Here is a 17500-nt window from a genome sequence, read left to right as displayed (position 1 = left end):
TTCCAGAAGCTGATCTGTCGTCCGTCTGGTGTTTGAGACCGTCGGACGGACGTAACATGAGAGTCTGTATCGACATCAAGCTCCGGCTGCAGCACCTTAAAATAAACCTCAAGTGCCCCCCCCCCCCGCGCGGCCCCAACCCACCCCGGTGCAACCCTGTCCACACCGTGTCATGTGCTGACCTCATTACAGAGACGGGTGGCGACACGGACACACGTTCAGGCGCTGAAGCAGAGGAAGCAGACTGAGTCCGACGTCAAAGCGGCGGTGAGTTTTTACCGGCGTTAAACTGGAGTCACATCTGAAGTCCCTTATCTGGACGCGAACTGGTGTCACAGTGTTAACAACTGGAAACCGGAGCAGCGTAGCGCCCCCTACAGTCAGCTGGTTGTTAGAAGCTTTTGAGATGTGAACACGTTGTGTTTCATGGGACCTCTGGTAGTCTTTGGACATGTTCACGCATCGTGTTTATGGACTGTTTAGTTGTTTAAATGCAAATGACGAAAAAACGTTATATAAAAGGTTTTAGCCTACAAGTTTAGCGGGCCGGATTACAACACGCAAAGGGCCGGACGTGGCCCCCGGGCCGTAGTTTGCCTAAATCTGTTGTATAATGAGAAGGTGTTCAGAATAAATTCCGATTGACTGTTTTTGGATCGTTAGGATGAGATAAATACTATTATTCAAACCTCTGTCAAAGCAGCTCAGGTCGCTGCACCTGATTGGCTGATTCTCGTCATGTGACTCCTGGACCATGAAAACTCACCCCAAGAATCTCGGTTTGATTGGTGTGCTCTTTCTATATGTTAACTCTTCAACCCTTTAAAAAAACTTTATTGCTCAGACAGTGACCTCATCAGGGACATCATGGCGGCGGCCGGCATCTCCCCCTCAGGGTCAGCAGCCCCCAGCCTGGCCTTCGACGATTACTCTCTCTACAGTAACCTGAGTGATGACGAGCTGCTTCATCTCGCCATCGAGCGAAGTCTGGCCGACACACACTGCACCCCAACTGGTGACGCCGCGGCCACGCCCCCTCGCCCTCCTGACGGCGGGGCAATGAACCCCGCCCCCAGAAACACCAATCAACCTGGTCTCAGCTCCTCAAACCCACCTGCAAACTACAGCTCCCATAATCCACCTGCAAACTACAGCTCCCATAATCCACCTGCAGCCCAGACCTCTGCACACTACAGTTCTCCAAATCCTCCAACTGAAGAGGCTCCAGACCCGTATGTACACACACACACACACACACACACACACACACACACACACACACACACACACACACACACACACACACACACACACACACACACACACACACACTTCCTCTGCTCTGATTGGCTGTTGTCTTGTGGCAGGAAGACCTTCGATGGGACCATCAGCCGGTTCCTGACGGGTTCTGGGAAGAGGATGATGGCGTACCGGAGACACGACGGCAGTCTGGTCCACATTGTCCCGGAACCAGAGGAGTGAGTCTCGGGTCTTTAGGGGTCAAAGGTCGTCCTGGCCCGGTTCTGGTGGATTATTGGTTCTTTGTGGTCCCTGCAGGGAGGAGGAGCCTCTGTTCAAGGCGGTCCGACTCGGAGAGGTGAGCCAAGTCAAGCTGCTGACGATGCGTTCAGGGATCAACCTGATGCTGCCGAGCCGACCGGGCTGGCTCGCCATCCATGAGGCGGCGTGGTACGGCCAGCACGGCTGTCTGAGGGTGTTGCTGTCAGGTAGGAGGACGTGGACACACACACACACACACACACACACACACACACACACACACACACACACACACACACACACACACACACTCGTGTTTGTGTGCTCAGCTCAACCGGGGATGATCAACAAGCGAACGGAGCGCGGTGAGACGGCGCTGCTGATTGCTGTCAGCAAGGAACAAATGCGATGCGTTCAGGTGCTGTTGGAAAACGGAGCAGACCGCGACATCGCAAACTACGACAAAGAGACGCCGCTCTACAGAGGTGAGTTAGTTCACCTAGTCTGGTGACCTGCCCCATTAGTTTACCTAGTCTGGGTGACCTGCCCCATTAGTTTACCTAGTCTGGTGACCTGCCCCATTAGTTTACCTAGTCTGGGTGACCTGCCCCATTAGTTTACCTAGTCTGGGTGACCTGCCCCATTAGTTTACCTAGTCTGGTGACCTGCCCCATTAGTTTACCTAGTCTGGTGACCTGCCCCTTTAGTTTACCTAGTCTGGTGACCCGCCCCACTAGTTTGTCTGGTCTGGTTGGTCTGAACTAAAGTCCACGTTGCCCTCTGCAGCCTGTGAGAGGAACAGCGCTGCACTGGTTGCGGTGCTGCTGAACCACGGCGCGGCGGTGAACACTCACTGCATTCAGGGTTGGACGGCGCTGCAGGAAGCGGTGTGCAGGAACAACGTGGAGATCTGTGAGATGCTTCTGACGGCCGGAGCCAAACACAACCTCACCAACATCTATGGCATCTCACCGCTGTTCACCGCCGCTCAGAGTGGGCGGGTCGCCACGCTACGCCTCCTCCTCAAGCACGGTACATCAAGAACGTGGTTTACTTTAGCTAACCGCTTAGTTGGAACTGCAACCGCTATCGCTAACTTTGTGTTCTGCCCCCTGGCAACTGCTTCCCGCCATGGCTAATTGCTAAAGACCTTTGCTGTTACAGGTTCCTCGTCTTGGTGTTCAGGATTATATTTGCAGAACGGAGGCTAACCCCTGATGTCTTCTTGACCCACTTCAGGTTCAGACATCAACAGCCAGGCTGCTGATGGCGCCACCGCTCTGTACGAAGCTGCTAAAAATGGACACGAAGAAATTGTGGAACTTCTGCTTTCGCAGAAAGCTGACGCCAACAAAGTGGGAAAGGCCGGGTTGTTACCGCTTCACATCGCCGCTGAACGAGGAAACCAGAAGTACGTCAGTATCATGTGAAGACCGGGCCCCTGGTAGTCCTCTAGTCAAGGATGTACACCACGTTCTTGATTAGCGGGTTGGCTAATACCTGGTATTTCCTGTGTCCAGAATTGTCTCCATGCTGGTCAAAGCTACCAGTAAGGCCAGAGTCCGGCGCACCGGCATCAGCCCCCTGCACCTCGCCGCCGAGGGCAACAACGACGACATCCTGGAGGCTCTGATCGAGGAGGGCTTTGATGTCAACGCTCAGCTGTCTGAGGAGCAATCCAAGCTGTACGAGGACCGGCGCAGCACGGCGCTCTACTTCTCCGTCATCAACAACAACGTGGACGCCGTGCGCGTGCTGTTGGCGGCCGGCGCCAACCCCAACCTGGACATGTTCCGGCCGCTGATGGTGGCGGCGCGGCAGGGCTGCGTCCGCACCGTCACCCTGCTGGTGGAGCACGGCGCCGACATCAACGCCCCCATCCCCACCCACCCCACCACCTTCCCCGCAGTCTACATGTTCTCCATGAAGTACCTGCCCATGTTCAAGTACCTGCTGGACAAAGGAGGCCACGCCCTCTCCTGTTTTGACTGCGCCTATGGTAACCAGCCTCATCCACCAATCAGCACCACCCGGTCAGACAGGGATGACGACGTTCAGCCAACCACACAGCAGAGGAGGGGCGTCCAGGTGAGTCTGATGAGTCAGGACACCAAAAGAGTTCAAAGAGGTTTAACGGCACTTTGATGATGGAATTAGTTCTGTGATTGATCAACAGTCTTGCAACTGATCAACAGTTCTGAGATTGATTGATTGATTGATTGACAGTTCTGTGATTGATCAACAGTTCTGTGATTGATTGATTGGTTGGTTGGTTGGTTGGGTGATTGATTGATTGATTGATTGATTGATTGAACCATTTATCCATCCATCCATCAGTTGGTTGATTGATTGACAGTTCTGTGATTGATTGATTGATTGATTGATTGATTAACAATTTTGTGATTGATAGTTCTGTGGTAGATTGATTATTTTGGGATTGATCAGCAGTTCTGTGATTGATTGATTGACAGTTGTGTGATAGTTTGAAAATTTATGTGATTGATTTACAGTTTTGAGATTAATTGATTGATTGTTCTGATTGACAGTTATTTGATTGACAGTTATTCGATTGAATAACAGTTATGTTATTGGTTGATTGATTGATTGACAGTTGTGGGATTGATTGACAGTTCTGTGAGATGATCTCAGCTCCCAGCATCTCTCGGTGGGCGGGGCCGATCATCGACTTACTATTGGACTACGTGGGTCACGTGACTCTCTGCTCCAGACTGATGGAACACCTGGACAGTTACTCTGACTGGAGCGTCATCAAGGACAAAGCAGGTGAGAGGTCGTCAGCGTGAGGTGACTAAAACTTTATTCTGATGACGTCAGTGGTTGCGAGAAGGATTTCCACCTGCGGTGGGCCAATGGGAAATGTTACTGGTTTGTCTGGTTTCTGCAGCGCCCCCCCGTCCGCTGCTGCAGCTCTGCAGGTTGAGGATCGTCCAGCTGGTTCGACGGCGACGTTTGAACAAATTACCGCTGCCCGGAAGTCTGATCCGCTTCCTGGACCACAAGGAGGGACCCGTGGACGACGACTGAACACGATTGATTGATTATTAGTGATCAATTCACAGCTGCGTCAGCCTCGAGAAAACTTTCCACGCTGAAAACCCGAGCAGAGCGTCAGACTGTGTTTCTGTCCGTATCCCAGGTGTTTCCAGGAGTTCTGGTTCTCGTGTTGCTATCAAAAAGAATGTTAAACATGTATAGATTCAGGTGTTTCCAGGTGTTTCCAGGTGTTTCCAGGTGTTTCCAGGTCAAACAGAAGCTTCTCAGGTCAAAACAAATCTGAGAACAGATAGAACTGGAGACACGTTTAAACACAGTTTCTGCTTTTTATATTAGAATTTAAATGTTTTTGTTTGATAGAGAAAATGATTCGGTCCATATTTTGGCTCAAACAGTAAAACCAGGAAATTCTGATTAAATCTTCTGTTATAAGAAAAATGAACATGGTTTAATTTTAGTGTAAATGAATAAACAGTTTGTTATCCTGTAGATTCTGTCATGTTTGAGCCGATCAGGCTTTAGTGTCGCTCTTGGCTTTGACTTCATTGAGACATTTAGATCTTTTTGCACAAAGAAATGAAAAGACTTGTGTTGGGATGTTGTTGTTGTTGTTGTTGTTGTTTGCGTTCTGTTGATTATTTTTGATTAGTTTTGCACTAATACAACAAATTAATCCAGGATCTGCATCAGTGTTCAGGTCAAAACCAAATTATTGCCCAGAAAATGTGGTTCAAGTCTCATCATTCAAACGTGTACAGTGAAGGTGGTGTGAGTGTGACGCCACACACACACACACACACACACACACACACACACACACACACACACACACACACACACACACACACACACACACACACACACACACACACACACCAGGGATGAGTTCACGTCTGCAGATCGACATTCATTTCAGCCGTTGGACGGTTTTACAGTCGGCTGCAGACACACTTTCCTCCGATCTCTGCTGATCATTAATCAATTCCGTTCATATCTGCCTGATTAACCATGAGGTAAGAATGACTTCATCACCGTCCACCAGGACATCCAACATTAAACATCCAACATTAAACATCCAACATTAAACTCATTCAGAGCCCCTGAGATCATGATTCAGATTTTATTTATAGGAGAAAAGATTCAAACGCACTAAAATTTGTTTTTCTTGTCTTTTAGTTGAAATTAATCTGTTAATTTTCTGCTTCAATCAATCTGAGAACAAATAACTTTGTGTCCAAAACAATCAATAAATGTTTTATAGATTCAGAGATTAGTCCATGAATCTTTCTGAATTCACTCTGATTCCACCTGGAGCCCCGGGAGACGTTTTCCACGCCCCCCCCCCTCCTCACCCACACTCCTCTCTCCCCCCAGATCCCCACAGAGACTCCAAGCCTGGATCAGACGGACGATGAGCTCCACGGAGAGGCAGCAGCACCCGGACCGACGGGGTCAGACGTGTTCCAGGATGCTGGGACTCCTCCTGGTTCTGATCCAGCTCCCCCAGGTGAGATCCGACTCATTCTGTTCGGTAAATTCATTAAATATATTATAATTACTGATTAATTTGAACATATTGATAAATGACATCAGGTAAAACTGTTGCAGTTTCATGTGCAGAAGATCTGAAGCATTTTTTATTTTAAGCTTAACAAATAACAATTATAAAGTACAGTACTTTAATATTGCTGTTGTTAATAATTTATTGTTTTTTTCCAATTGTTTTTCTTTTTCTTTTAGTTTTTAATAAGTCGTCTTTCTAAGGAAAACGAACAGAATGAAAAATGTATTGTGTAGTTTAATCACCTGTTTGCTGTTTTATGACAATAAAGCTGATGAATCTTGATTAAATATCATTTAACATCAAAGCTGCTGTTGGACATGAACCCGTTTCCATCCATCAGGTGAAAATTTAACATGTTAATCTAACAGACGTTTAATCTGTGATCCTGAAGAAAAGAAAAGTGTTTCAGAAAGGATTTAAAATATTCATTTTAGTCATTAAAGATCAGCAAATTGTTGATGACGTCAGAATTAAACATCTTTTTATGTGAGATGTTTTAAAGCTGAGCATGAAAACAACGTTTCTGGAAACGTCTGCAGGTGACTTGGGGGACGCGCCCAGACGTTGCCATGGAGATTAACTGCAGGTGTTGTTCCTTCATCCTGGTACCTCCTCCTCCTCCTCCACCACCACCTTCACCCCCCAAAGTCCCGACCATCACAGGTAAACAAAAACACAAATTTAAATTTTTATTATCACTGGTTTAGTTTTAAAACTTGTTTCTAGTGAATATTTTACATTTTATTTACAGGGAGGCATCGCAACAGAATCATGACGTTGAATCAAACGCCACCAATCAGTGGAGAGTTTTATATTTGTTATTTATTTTTGCTGCAATATTTTCACAATAAGAAGCGTAAAAACAACAAAACATGAATTTTTCTGTTTTATTATTTCCAAGTATATTTTATACGACCTGACTTTACGTTTTTAACCAGATATTTTGTCATAGTCGTTCAGAGACCCCGCCCCGGAACTTCCGGGTAGATAGAGGGCGCTCGCGAGGCAATCTACTCTGAGAACTGGAGTCCGGAAATGGGGTATTTATGCCGGAAATGACGTTTTTCCGTCAATATTTCTGATGTTTGAGAATTGAATGCGTGATCCAAGAAATGTGAGACAATGACGAAGTTTTTATTCTTATATTATTGTGAATTATCTTAATTTAAATAGTCGCGTTTGCAGCGTTCTGATTCGCACCACTTTACGACAGCTCACTGTGCGGCAGTAGCGTGGGGGGGGTCTGTGCTGTTTCAGACGGTAGTGCTAGGTTTGGTTGTCACAGACAAATGTCCTCCTTTAGAAACGGATTCAATTTGGTTCTGAAACGTCTTTCGTGTCCGGAACGTTTGAGGACGTGTTTACCGTCACTGTCAGTCGTGAACCTGTTGTTTAGCCTCTGGGATCCGTTAGCGAAATGCTAACGGCTCACGGGCTAGCTCCCTTTCCGTGCAGGAACAACAAAATAAAATAGCTGTTTTCAAGCAATTTGATATATAATCGATACTTTATTCGCTTAATTTATTGAGGACGACTTTTTGGTGGAGCGTAGCCGTACATCGAACCGGAGGAGTGAGCAGGCCGCGGATCGATCCCGCTGGGTCTTCCTGTGCGTGATGACGTCATGTCGTTGTGTTTCAGTGTCGCCCCCTGCTGGACCGGACGTGAATCTCGGAGCTCCGTCGCTGCTGATTCTCGTCATCCCGTCCGCGTCGGGTTTGTGTCTGCTCATCGTCTCCTCTGCGTGTTACAAACTCACGCGGCGGTGAGTGGTGGACGTGTCTGTCACCTTCACCCACTTCCGGTCCAAACCTCCACCCACTTCCGGTCCAAACCTTCACCCACTTCCGGTCCAAACCTCCACCCACTTCCGGTCCCCGCAGACGTCCAGCGATCTGCAGGTAAAAACCAAGCACAGGCTTCCAGAGTCGCTCCAGATCGACGTCATCACGTGATGTTTACGTCTCCTGTTGTTGTTGTCTTTGTTTCTCCACCTGTAAACAACTGAAATGAGTCGCGAGCCTGTTTTTACTACTCAATTATCAACTAAATGTTCAATCTGTTCAATATAAATATAACATCACGTTATCTGACTTCTGTACAATCACTGGTTTTCGTGATGACGACGACGATGACGTCATCCTCAGGTCATGTGATTCAAACGTGTCAATCATTCTTCTCACTGGTGTCTAGTCCTGATAAATCTTTTTAAATACTTAAAGTCAAAGAACTGCTTGTAGTGAAATGTTCAAAGACTGATTAAAAATTTAAAACCAGTTTAAAAATTCCAGAAATTCTTATTTTGGACTGTTGGATCTTCAGAAGGTTCTAAGTAGAGCTTCAAAGAGCAAAAAAGAAAAGGGAGTGAGATTGAAAAATTGAATGAGCATTTGAGTGAGCTTACTGCTTAGTGAGTCTGTTTCTGGAAATGCTTTGTCTGTCTTAGAGGTTTTCAAATACTATTTGTCTCACTCCCGTTTTGTCGTTTTGCTTTTTTAAGTTCTACTTAGAACCTTTTGAATATCCAACAGGAGATCCAGAATGAAAATTCTTGGAATTTTTCAACTGGTCTTAAATTTTAGTCAATATGTGCAATATTCACATTACTATGGAGTAATCACATTACTATGGAGAAGAATCATTTTACTTTGATTTTTTTATATTGCTATATACAATAATCATGACTATGAACCTTCATCACATTAGTACTATGTGTGTTAATAAATTGTGCAATGATAAAATAAGGAGGGATGAGGTTTTATTTGCAGTATGGTGAAATAAAAATAAAGTGGCAGTGGTTGAAACGTCTGACTTTATTTAATGCGTGTTTCCAGAAAAGGTCAAATTCCACGGACTGTGTGGACGATGATGATGATGATGATGTTTGTTTCTCCATCTTGATGGAATCTGATAAAGACGCTTTGCAGACCTTCCCGTCCGGGTTTGTGGGAACCGACCTTCTGAAACAGGAAGTGATTAACTCTGGAGGACAAACTAAACAAACAGATGTTTCCTGCTCGGAAACACCAACTGAAGCTTTATTTGTATCTTCAGGCTCATAATCACTTCCTGTTTGGACAGACAATGTAACCCGAGATAAAGGACGAGAAAGACAGGATTCCCAAATCAATAGATGACTGATTTTATAATGAAGGAAAAAGCAGATTCAGTCAAACATTTAATGGTGAATGATCTGAGGTGAGGATGAAGATGCTGATGAAGGCGATGATGCTCAGGGTCTGGACCTCTGGCGGTACTCAGGCAGGTGATGAAGGATCCAGGCAGCGGGGGTGAACAGGGTTGCCGCAAAAACCAGTATGACCAGGAGGCTTTGCTGTCGGAGGCACAAAAAAACAGCCAATCAGAGCCGTCGGGAAGCTCATGACATCATCCGGCCAAAAGCAATCGGAATAGAGGTATTTATATTACCTTACATATTTTTATTCTAGCATATAATCTGGGTTTTATTATAGTCTTTAATGTGGATTTTATTCTAATGTTTAATCTGGTTTTTATTTTAGTATTCTGGTTTTTATTCGTGTTTAATGTGGATTTTATTCTTGCCTTTATCTGGATTTTATTTCAGTGTTTGATCTGGTTTTTATTTATCTTATATTTTAGTTGATTTTTTCAGATGTCATTATAACAGACTTAACACCTTCATCACATTTGCAACATCAAGAACATCCAAAAAAAACCCTGATGGGTAGAAGCCATTTGGCTTGTGTAGTCCTGTCCCCAGAATCAACAAAAACCTTTCTCTTTACAATATGTTGTCAAACAACTCATTACATCAATTTTCTGTAATTCCAGATATTGTCTTTTGTTCCAGATATGTAGGAAGTGAGGTTAGAGGGAGAAGAGATCAAGAAGGGGGAGGATTTGAAGTACTTAGGGTCAACAGTCCAGAGCAATGGAGAGTGTGGAGAAGAGGTGAAGAAGCGTGTCCAGGCAGGATGGAACGGGTGGAGGAAAGTGTCAGGTGTGATGTGTGATAGAAGAGTTTCAGCTAAAATGAAAGGAAAGGTGTACAAAACTGTGGTGAGACCAGCGATGTTGTTTGGTCTAGAGACAGTGTCCCTGAGGAAAAGACAGGAGACAGAGCTGGAGGTAGCAGAGATGAAGATGCTGAGGTTCTCTCTGGGAGTGACCAGGATGGATAGGATCAGGAATGAGTACATCAGAGGGACAGCACATGTTAGAGGTTCTGGAGATAAAGTCAGAGAGGCCAGACTGAGATGGTTTGGACATGTCCAGAGGAGAGATAGTGAATATATTGGTAGAAGGATGCTGAGTTCTGAACTGCCAGGCAGGAGGCCTAGAGGAAGACCAAAGAGGAGGTTTATGGATGTAGTGAAAGAGGACATGAAGGTAGTTGGTGTGAGAGAAGAGGATGAGAAGACAGGGTTAGATGGAGGACACTGATTGGCTGTGGAGACCCCTGAAGGGAAAAGCCCAAAGGAGAAGAGGATATTAATATTACGACTATTCATACTTCTACATGCGAATAAATATGACAAGCTATCCAAGAGTGACCATGTTGAAAAATTCATTTATTTTCTGTATCGTTTTTTTTTTTTTCGGACTAACTGGCCCAAGATGGGAAGAGACTCCGGACACGTTGCCAGCTCATCGAGGAACCACATGAAAGATGAACAACCCCAAGCACATAGACACACGCACGCACGCACGCACGCACGCACGCACGCACGCACGCACGCACACACACACACACACACACACACACACACACAGAGGCATGCAAATGATTGGGAGGTAGAGTGATGGGTAGTTCCTTCTTGGGGCACCCCAATGAGCTGTTTATTCTGGATTCTGAGAGACTTTGCTGAAACATATGAAGAACCTTGCAACACAGTTGGTTCTCGTCTTCTTCAACTGTCTCATTACAGTCTCGATGATCTTGTCCTTTGTCAAGCTCACGGACACCTTGTCTTTACCACCGAACTGCTTGGACAAGTCTCTGTGAACTGCCTTGGAGATCTTCTTGGCACGGCGACCATTGATCTCCAGGGTGATGTTTGACCCTTGGATTTTGGTAACAAGCATCAATGTCAACGAGTCGATGATGTCCTTGACATTTCTGACAAAAATGCCTCTCCCTAGTAAAATCTGGTTCAAAACTCCCACAACTAACCAATGGCACTGCCATTCCAGGTTTTCATTTTCTTCATCAAAGTCTTCACAGAACCCCGAGTCAACACTTGTGTCATCTGAGGATTCGACAGAAACAAATCGCAAGAGTTCAACTGGTGTTGACTCTAACGCATCACTTGCTTCTTCATCAGGTTCTTCCTCCTCTTCCTCTATGGTTGAGAGGATGTCTACCACCATTCGATTTCCTATCACGGAGGAGTGGTTGTCCCATCCTTCCAGTTCGTCTACTGGTGTTTCATCTCCGGTGGCCTCCCAGACATCGTTTCTGTGTTCATTCAGAAACCTTTCGATGTCCTGGATGGTTGTGGAGGCGGTGTCACTCAGTAGGGAAAGCATCTCTCTGTCCATTTGAAAGAGAGTTAAGGGTGTCCCACGTGATGACAGCTGGTCCTCTGATCCTTTCCCACAGCTCATTTGGTCTTTTGAAGGGCAGCAAAACTGGGAACAAATCTTCGCTGCAAAGTTCTTGAGGACTTTGATGAAATGCTTGACTATTCTCTTCAGCCTACCGTTGGATGGCTCGGCTGGTGATTGCGCTGCAGTTCCATCGGTGGCGACGCCACTTCCTCCAGAGTTGTTGTTTAGCTCAGAGTTGACCTTGTCTCTCACTTCTCTGCTCACCAGACGGGTAATCGTCTTTGTGCTCTTGTGACTGGCGACCTCTGGAATACCCACTGCTTGAGCGAGGACTAGTGGAATGGTGTCGCCCATCATGTCTTGCACTTGTTCTCCAGTCAACAGGCAGGTCCTTGATCCATTTGATACATGGGAACTAAACCTTCCAATTCTTTGACACAATTCTGATATGTCTTGAATTACTGCCTGGTAAACAATGTGGGACAGTACCTTAGTTATATCCATGAACATTGTGAAGAGGACATTTTCGACTTCCTCTCCAATTATTCCTGCTTCTAGACTTTCCCGTTGTTCCCTCACAAGCTGCCTGAGGAACCTGTGGACCAGGCTGCTGAGATACTCCGTGATGGACGCAGACGGTGCCACATCCATGTTGTCAGTGTTGTTTCACAAACCTCATCATTGTAGTGTCTCCTGTCTTTGGCATAGATATATATAGACTAGATTGCCTTGAAGTCTTGTACTTCAAAGCCAAATGTTAAAGACCCCAACAACTACCGTAGATCAACGACCATGTTGGATGTTAGTACTGTTATTTCACAGACTTTACCATTGTAGTATCTGTCTTAGATGTATTTAGGCTAGGCTAGGCTCTGAAGTATTGTGCTTCAAGCCAAACGTTAAAGACACTCACAACAACCGTAGATCAAAGCACAGAGTGTCAACTGTAATGGACGTCACAACTGTAATGCAGATGTTGAAGCAGGTCTTTATTCATAAGTATAAACTGCTGTTTACTTGAGTGTTTACTCTGGTTTTAACACTAAAACTATTCTTGCTTGTACATGCTAACACGTATGACAAGCTATCTGAGAACGGCCATTTTGAAGTATTGAAGGAACTCAAATTAGAGTTGTGATCTATCACAACAATGCCCCCCTTAAGATAAGTTTGGACACCCCTGCTGTAGGCCATCAGGAGAGGAGATACAGACGGGGGGGGTCCAATGGAGACTGGTCCTTCTGTCACAAACAGACAACACCAGTCTCCTTATTGTAGCAGCCCATCAGGGTCCAGCAGCACCACCAGGGAGATGGAAGACCCAAGTCAAGATTACAACATGAATGCAAACAGTAGACAAGACAGTAAGGTAATAAAAATCAGTCCGGACTGTTCAATGTTTGGATTGGAATGTATGATGATATATGATACTATAGATTCCTAGCCAAACATGTCCATACTCAAGAGCAGAGGCAGACGTCAACAATCTATTCAAGAATTGTGACAGACTTTGCGGAGACATGTGAAGAACCTTTCAAGCCAATTGGTTTTCTTCTTCTCCAACTGTCTCATTAAAGCTTCGATGATGTTTTCCTTCGTCAAGTTCAAGGATACCTTGTCTTTGCCACCGAACCGCTTAGTTAAGTCTCTGTGAACTGCCTTTGAGATCTTCTTGGCACGGCGACCATTGATCTCCAGGGTGATGTTTGACCCTTGGATTTTGGTAACAAGCATTGCTGTCAATGAGTCGATGATGTCCTTGACATTTTTGACAAAAATGCCTCTCCCTTGAGAAATCTGATTCAGAACGCCCACGACTAACCAGTGGCACTGCCATTCATTTGTTTCTACCACAAAGTTTTCGCAGAACCCTGAGTCAACACTGGTGTTAGCTGCTGGCTGAACAACAACAGGTTCCAAAGGTTCAGCGGGCGGTGGCGGTGTCACATCATTTGCTACATTAGCTTCTTCACGGAACCCTGACCTAAGACTGGCGGAAGTTGATGATTCAACAGAAGCAGATTCCAAGAGTTCAGCTGGTGTTGCCGCTGACACCTTACTTGCTTCTTCCTCCTCTTCCTCTATGGTTGGCAGGATGTCTAATGTCATTCGATCTGCTATCAGGGAGGAGTTGTTCTCCCACCCTATCAGTTCGTCTACTGGTGTTTCATCTCCGGTGGCCTCCCAGACATCGTTTCCGTGTTCATCCAGAAATCTTTTGATGGCCTGGACGGTTGCGGAGGCGGTGTCGCTCAGTAGGGAAAGCATCTCTCTGTCCATTTGAAAGAGAGTTAAAGGTGTCCCACGTGATGCCAGCTGGACCTCTGATCCTTTCCCACAGCTCATTTGGTCTTTTGAAGTGCAGCGAAACTGGGAAAAAATCTTCGCTGCAAAGTTCTTGAGGACTTTGATGAAATGCTTGACTATTCTCTTCAGCCTACCGTTGGATGGCTCGGCTGGTGATTGCGCTGCAGTTCCATCGGTGGCGACGCCACTTCCTCCAGAGTTGTTGTTTAGCTCAGAGTTGACCTTGTCTCTCACTTCTCTGCTCACCAGACGGGTAATCGTCTTTGTGCTCTTGTGACTGGCGACCTCTGGAATACCCACTGCTTGAGCGAGGACTAGTGGAATGGTGTCGCCCATCATGTCTTGGACTTGTTCTCCAGTCACCAGACTGGTCCTTGATCCATTTGACACATGGGAACTAGACGTTCCAGTTCTTTCGCACACATCTGATATGTCCTGAATTACTGTCTGATAAACGATGTTGGACAGTACCTTAGTTATATCCATGAACATTGAGACGAGAACATTTTCAACTTCTTCCCCAATTATTCCTGCTTCAAAACTTTCCCGTTGTTCATTCATGAGCTGCTTGAGGAACTTCTGGACCAGGTTGCTGAGATACTCCGTGATGGACGCTGAGGGTGCCACATCCATGTTGTCAGTGTTGTTTCACAGACTTCATCATTGTAGTGTCTCCTGTCTTTGGCATAGATATATATAGGCTAAAGATTGCCTTGAAGTGTTGTACTTCAAAGACCCCAACAACGACTATAGATCAAAGCATGGGGAGTCAGCTGTGTGAGGGACAAGCATGTTGTAATCTGGTCTTTATTTATATTTCTAATCTGGTTTTTATTCTAATTCAAGGCACATTGATATTTGTCAAAGGACTGGAATGTCTCCAAGGTCACCAAAACGTTCCCATATGTCTAATGGATCAAGAACCAGCCTGGTGACTGGAGAGCCGTTCCACTGGTCCTTGCTGAAGCAGTGGGTATTCCAGAGGTCGCCAGTCACGAGTTCTTATTGTGACTCAATAACTCCTCCCCTTTCTGCATGGACAGCTAACTTTGATCACAGCTAACATTACCATGTGCAGTACTTACTGACCCGTACTCCACACTATTTTGTGTTCTGTTGTAATTGTATTGCGTTGTCCCCGTGACCCGCGGCAGCAGATGAAGCGTTTAGAAGACAAATGGAAAAAAAATGAATGAACGTTGTTGTTGTTGTCTCGTTCTAATATTTTGAATGTCCTGTTTCTATTTTCTGTAACTCTTTGGAACAAACCAAAGCTGTTTAAATCAGTTCACCGGACTTCAAGAAAGTTTCTTGAGGATGTTTCTCCTCTCATCCAAGAAACTTCTTCAGTTCTGGTGGTGGTTTATTACCCCTGTGGTCCCAGTTTATTACCCCTGTGGTCCCAGCTTATTACCCCTGTGGGGTGTGGTCATGTTTTTCATATTCCAACAACCACAGTTGAAACCCGTCTGGCTCCTCAACGATGGTTGATGGGGGTGCCAGGGGGGGTCGTTGAAATGCAGACTAACCAGCTAAACAGCAAATTGTTAGCTGGTTATTCTGGTGATTGGTTGGTTAGTTAGCTGGTTAGCTGGACTCACCCCGCCTCCGATCGGGTGTCGCGGCGGTTTGCTGTAGATCGTCTTCTTTGTCTCCTTCAGGATTTCTTTGGGTCGGGTCAGAGTCGACACAGGAACATTTCCCATCATCCTCAGGACTGCACTCATTGTCACGGCAACCAACACCTGTCGTGGAAACGGCACCTCTGATTGGATGCTGAGGAGTTAAGGTCCCGTGTGTCCGTTTCTGATGTTTCCAACGCGAGGAGTTCAGACTGAATGAGCAGAGGAGGACGAGGGGGAGGAGGACGAGCTGGGGGGTGAAGGGGGGGGCTGGAGGCTGCTGATAGGTCCGTCAGGCGGGATGACAGATTTGAGCAGATAAAGGTGTTAGCACGATGACGCCAGATGGACGACGATGTTTGATGTTGGAAACAGAACCGCCGCTCGTCTGTTTACTGTCAGTAAACAAGAGAGGAGACAGGAAGCAGACGACCCCCCCACCACACCCCCCAACCCAGAAAGCAGACGCAGCACCAGACTCCATGTTGTTCACTTTAATTCATTAAAAAGGAATCGAAGTCGACACAGAGAGACAGAGATGGAGGAAAACAAAGTCTGAGATAAAAACGTTTAAATGTCCAGGAAATACACAAAAACACGGAGTAGGCAGAAAGACAGCGGGAGGGGTCGTCCCAGAGGAGGGGGTCAAAGGTCATCAGGGGCGGTAGAGCTGCTGGGCGTCGACTCGCCGTCGCTTACGGCTCTGCTGTTGCTCGAAGAACTGACGGATGTCGTCGGACGTCACGACCTATCAGGGAACAGACAGCGGTCACGTGACACCAGCAGATGCATCGTGAATCAATATCCCACAATGCACCTCAGTAAGAGGTTGAAGGTCAACTCACTTTTCCTTCTGCAGCGAATCGCTGCAGGAAGTCCTTCAGCTCGCTCTTCATGTCGTTGTATCCTGGAAGGAGGACAGGTCAGAGTGTGTGTGTGTGTGTGTGTGTGTGTGTGTGTGTGTGTGTGTGTGTGTGTGTGTGTGTGTGTGTGTGTGTGTGTGTGTGTGTACCGTGGATGATCTCCAGCTGCTGCACTCGGTTCAGGTTGTCCAGCGCTGACATCAGGGGGTCGTGACCCGCCGGCTGCATCTCCTGGTTCTTGCCTTTGTTCTCGTAGGCGAGGACGGTGTCCGATTCGTCCAGGAGGAAGGCCACGCCCCCCTCGCTCAGCCGCTCCTGATGGCGAGACGGGGACACATTCAAACCAGACGCCACACCCACTCCAACCTAACAACCCCGCCGGCGTTGCTCCACCCACCTTGCAGGCGCCGCAGGTGCAGAGTTTGGAGCGCCACCCCGACGGCCAGAACGCCGCTCCTGATTGGTCGCCTGTCCGGCCCGTCGCCTGCAGCGCCTTCAGCTTGCAGCTCGGCTCGAGCTCCGCCTCCTCGCGGCGCCGCTTGCAGGTAGGCCGGATGACATCATCGGCCTGATCGATCGATAGAAACGATTAGCGCTGAATCATCATATCGACGTAAACACACGACATCGTACGGTCCATCGATTGGTCGATCAGGTACATCCGTGTCTCAGCTGTTAGTTTCCGTCGCTCTGACGGTACCAAAAGGTTACCATGGTAACGCCTCTCACCTTTTCTGTTTTCTGAAGACGGTTGGTCTTTGACCCCCCAGCTTCCTCCTTCACCTGCACCTCCGCACCTGGAACTGAACAGGAAGTACACGCCACAGACAGGAAGTGAAAGGTGACAGAACATCTCTGTAGATGTATTAACTGACCAATCAGTAACCAATCAGACTTCCTCCTTTCACTGACGATGATGTGATTGATTGATGATGTGATTGATTGATGAGTAAACAAACTGACCGTCTAGGTGGGGGGCGTACGCCCAGAGGAGGGGGTTCCTGGTCATACACGCTTCACAGATCATCTCCTGCAGCTCCACGCAGTCTGGAACCGGACAGCCCAGGTGCTGTGGACGCAAACAGAGGGTCAGCCAG

The 17500-nt window shown here is 46.8% G+C and overlaps 2 protein-coding genes across 6 annotated transcripts in view; one reads left to right on the top strand and one right to left on the bottom strand.

Annotated features, from left to right (window-relative positions):
• The window catches only part of LOC137613317 (ankyrin repeat and SOCS box protein 2-like), a 9029-nt gene extending 3157 nt beyond the window's left edge, over positions 1-5872 (top strand). Inside the window, exons 3-12 of one of the 3 annotated variants that reach the window (XM_068342439.1) lie at positions 193-267; positions 845-1232; positions 1368-1478; positions 1558-1727; positions 1830-1985; positions 2287-2532; positions 2740-2911; positions 3021-3588; positions 4131-4284; positions 4406-5872. In XM_068342439.1, coding sequence (XP_068198540.1) covers positions 868-1232; positions 1368-1478; positions 1558-1727; positions 1830-1985; positions 2287-2532; positions 2740-2911; positions 3021-3588; positions 4131-4284; positions 4406-4545 — 2082 coding nt within the window. In that variant the 5' untranslated portion in view covers positions 193-267; positions 845-867 and the 3' untranslated portion in view covers positions 4546-5872. Of the gene's footprint in view, positions 1-192; positions 268-844; positions 1233-1367; positions 1479-1557; positions 1986-2286; positions 2533-2739; positions 2912-3020; positions 3589-4130; positions 4285-4405 lie in introns of all 3 variants that reach the window. The other 2 variants (XM_068342437.1, XM_068342436.1) reach the window with 2 other exon arrangements.
• Positions 5873-8874: 3002 nt separating this feature from the next.
• LOC137613323 (putative E3 ubiquitin-protein ligase UBR7) overlaps positions 8875-17500 on the bottom strand; it is a 10447-nt gene continuing 1821 nt past the window's right edge. For all 3 annotated transcript variants that reach the window (XM_068342448.1, XM_068342450.1, XM_068342449.1), the window contains 7 exons: positions 17367-17472; positions 17133-17206; positions 16801-16971; positions 16553-16718; positions 16386-16447; positions 15520-16288; positions 8875-9413 (listed from right to left, as the gene is read on the bottom strand). In XM_068342448.1, coding sequence (XP_068198549.1) covers positions 16196-16288; positions 16386-16447; positions 16553-16718; positions 16801-16971; positions 17133-17206; positions 17367-17472 — 672 coding nt within the window. In that variant the 3' untranslated portion in view covers positions 8875-9413; positions 15520-16195. The remainder of the gene's footprint in view (positions 9414-15519; positions 16289-16385; positions 16448-16552; positions 16719-16800; positions 16972-17132; positions 17207-17366; positions 17473-17500) is intronic.

Source organism: Antennarius striatus, chromosome 19, assembly GCF_040054535.1.
Source record: "Antennarius striatus isolate MH-2024 chromosome 19, ASM4005453v1, whole genome shotgun sequence".
NCBI classification, from domain to species: Eukaryota; Metazoa; Chordata; class Actinopteri; order Lophiiformes; family Antennariidae; genus Antennarius; species Antennarius striatus.
This window is presented reverse-complemented; position numbering and strand designations above follow the sequence as displayed.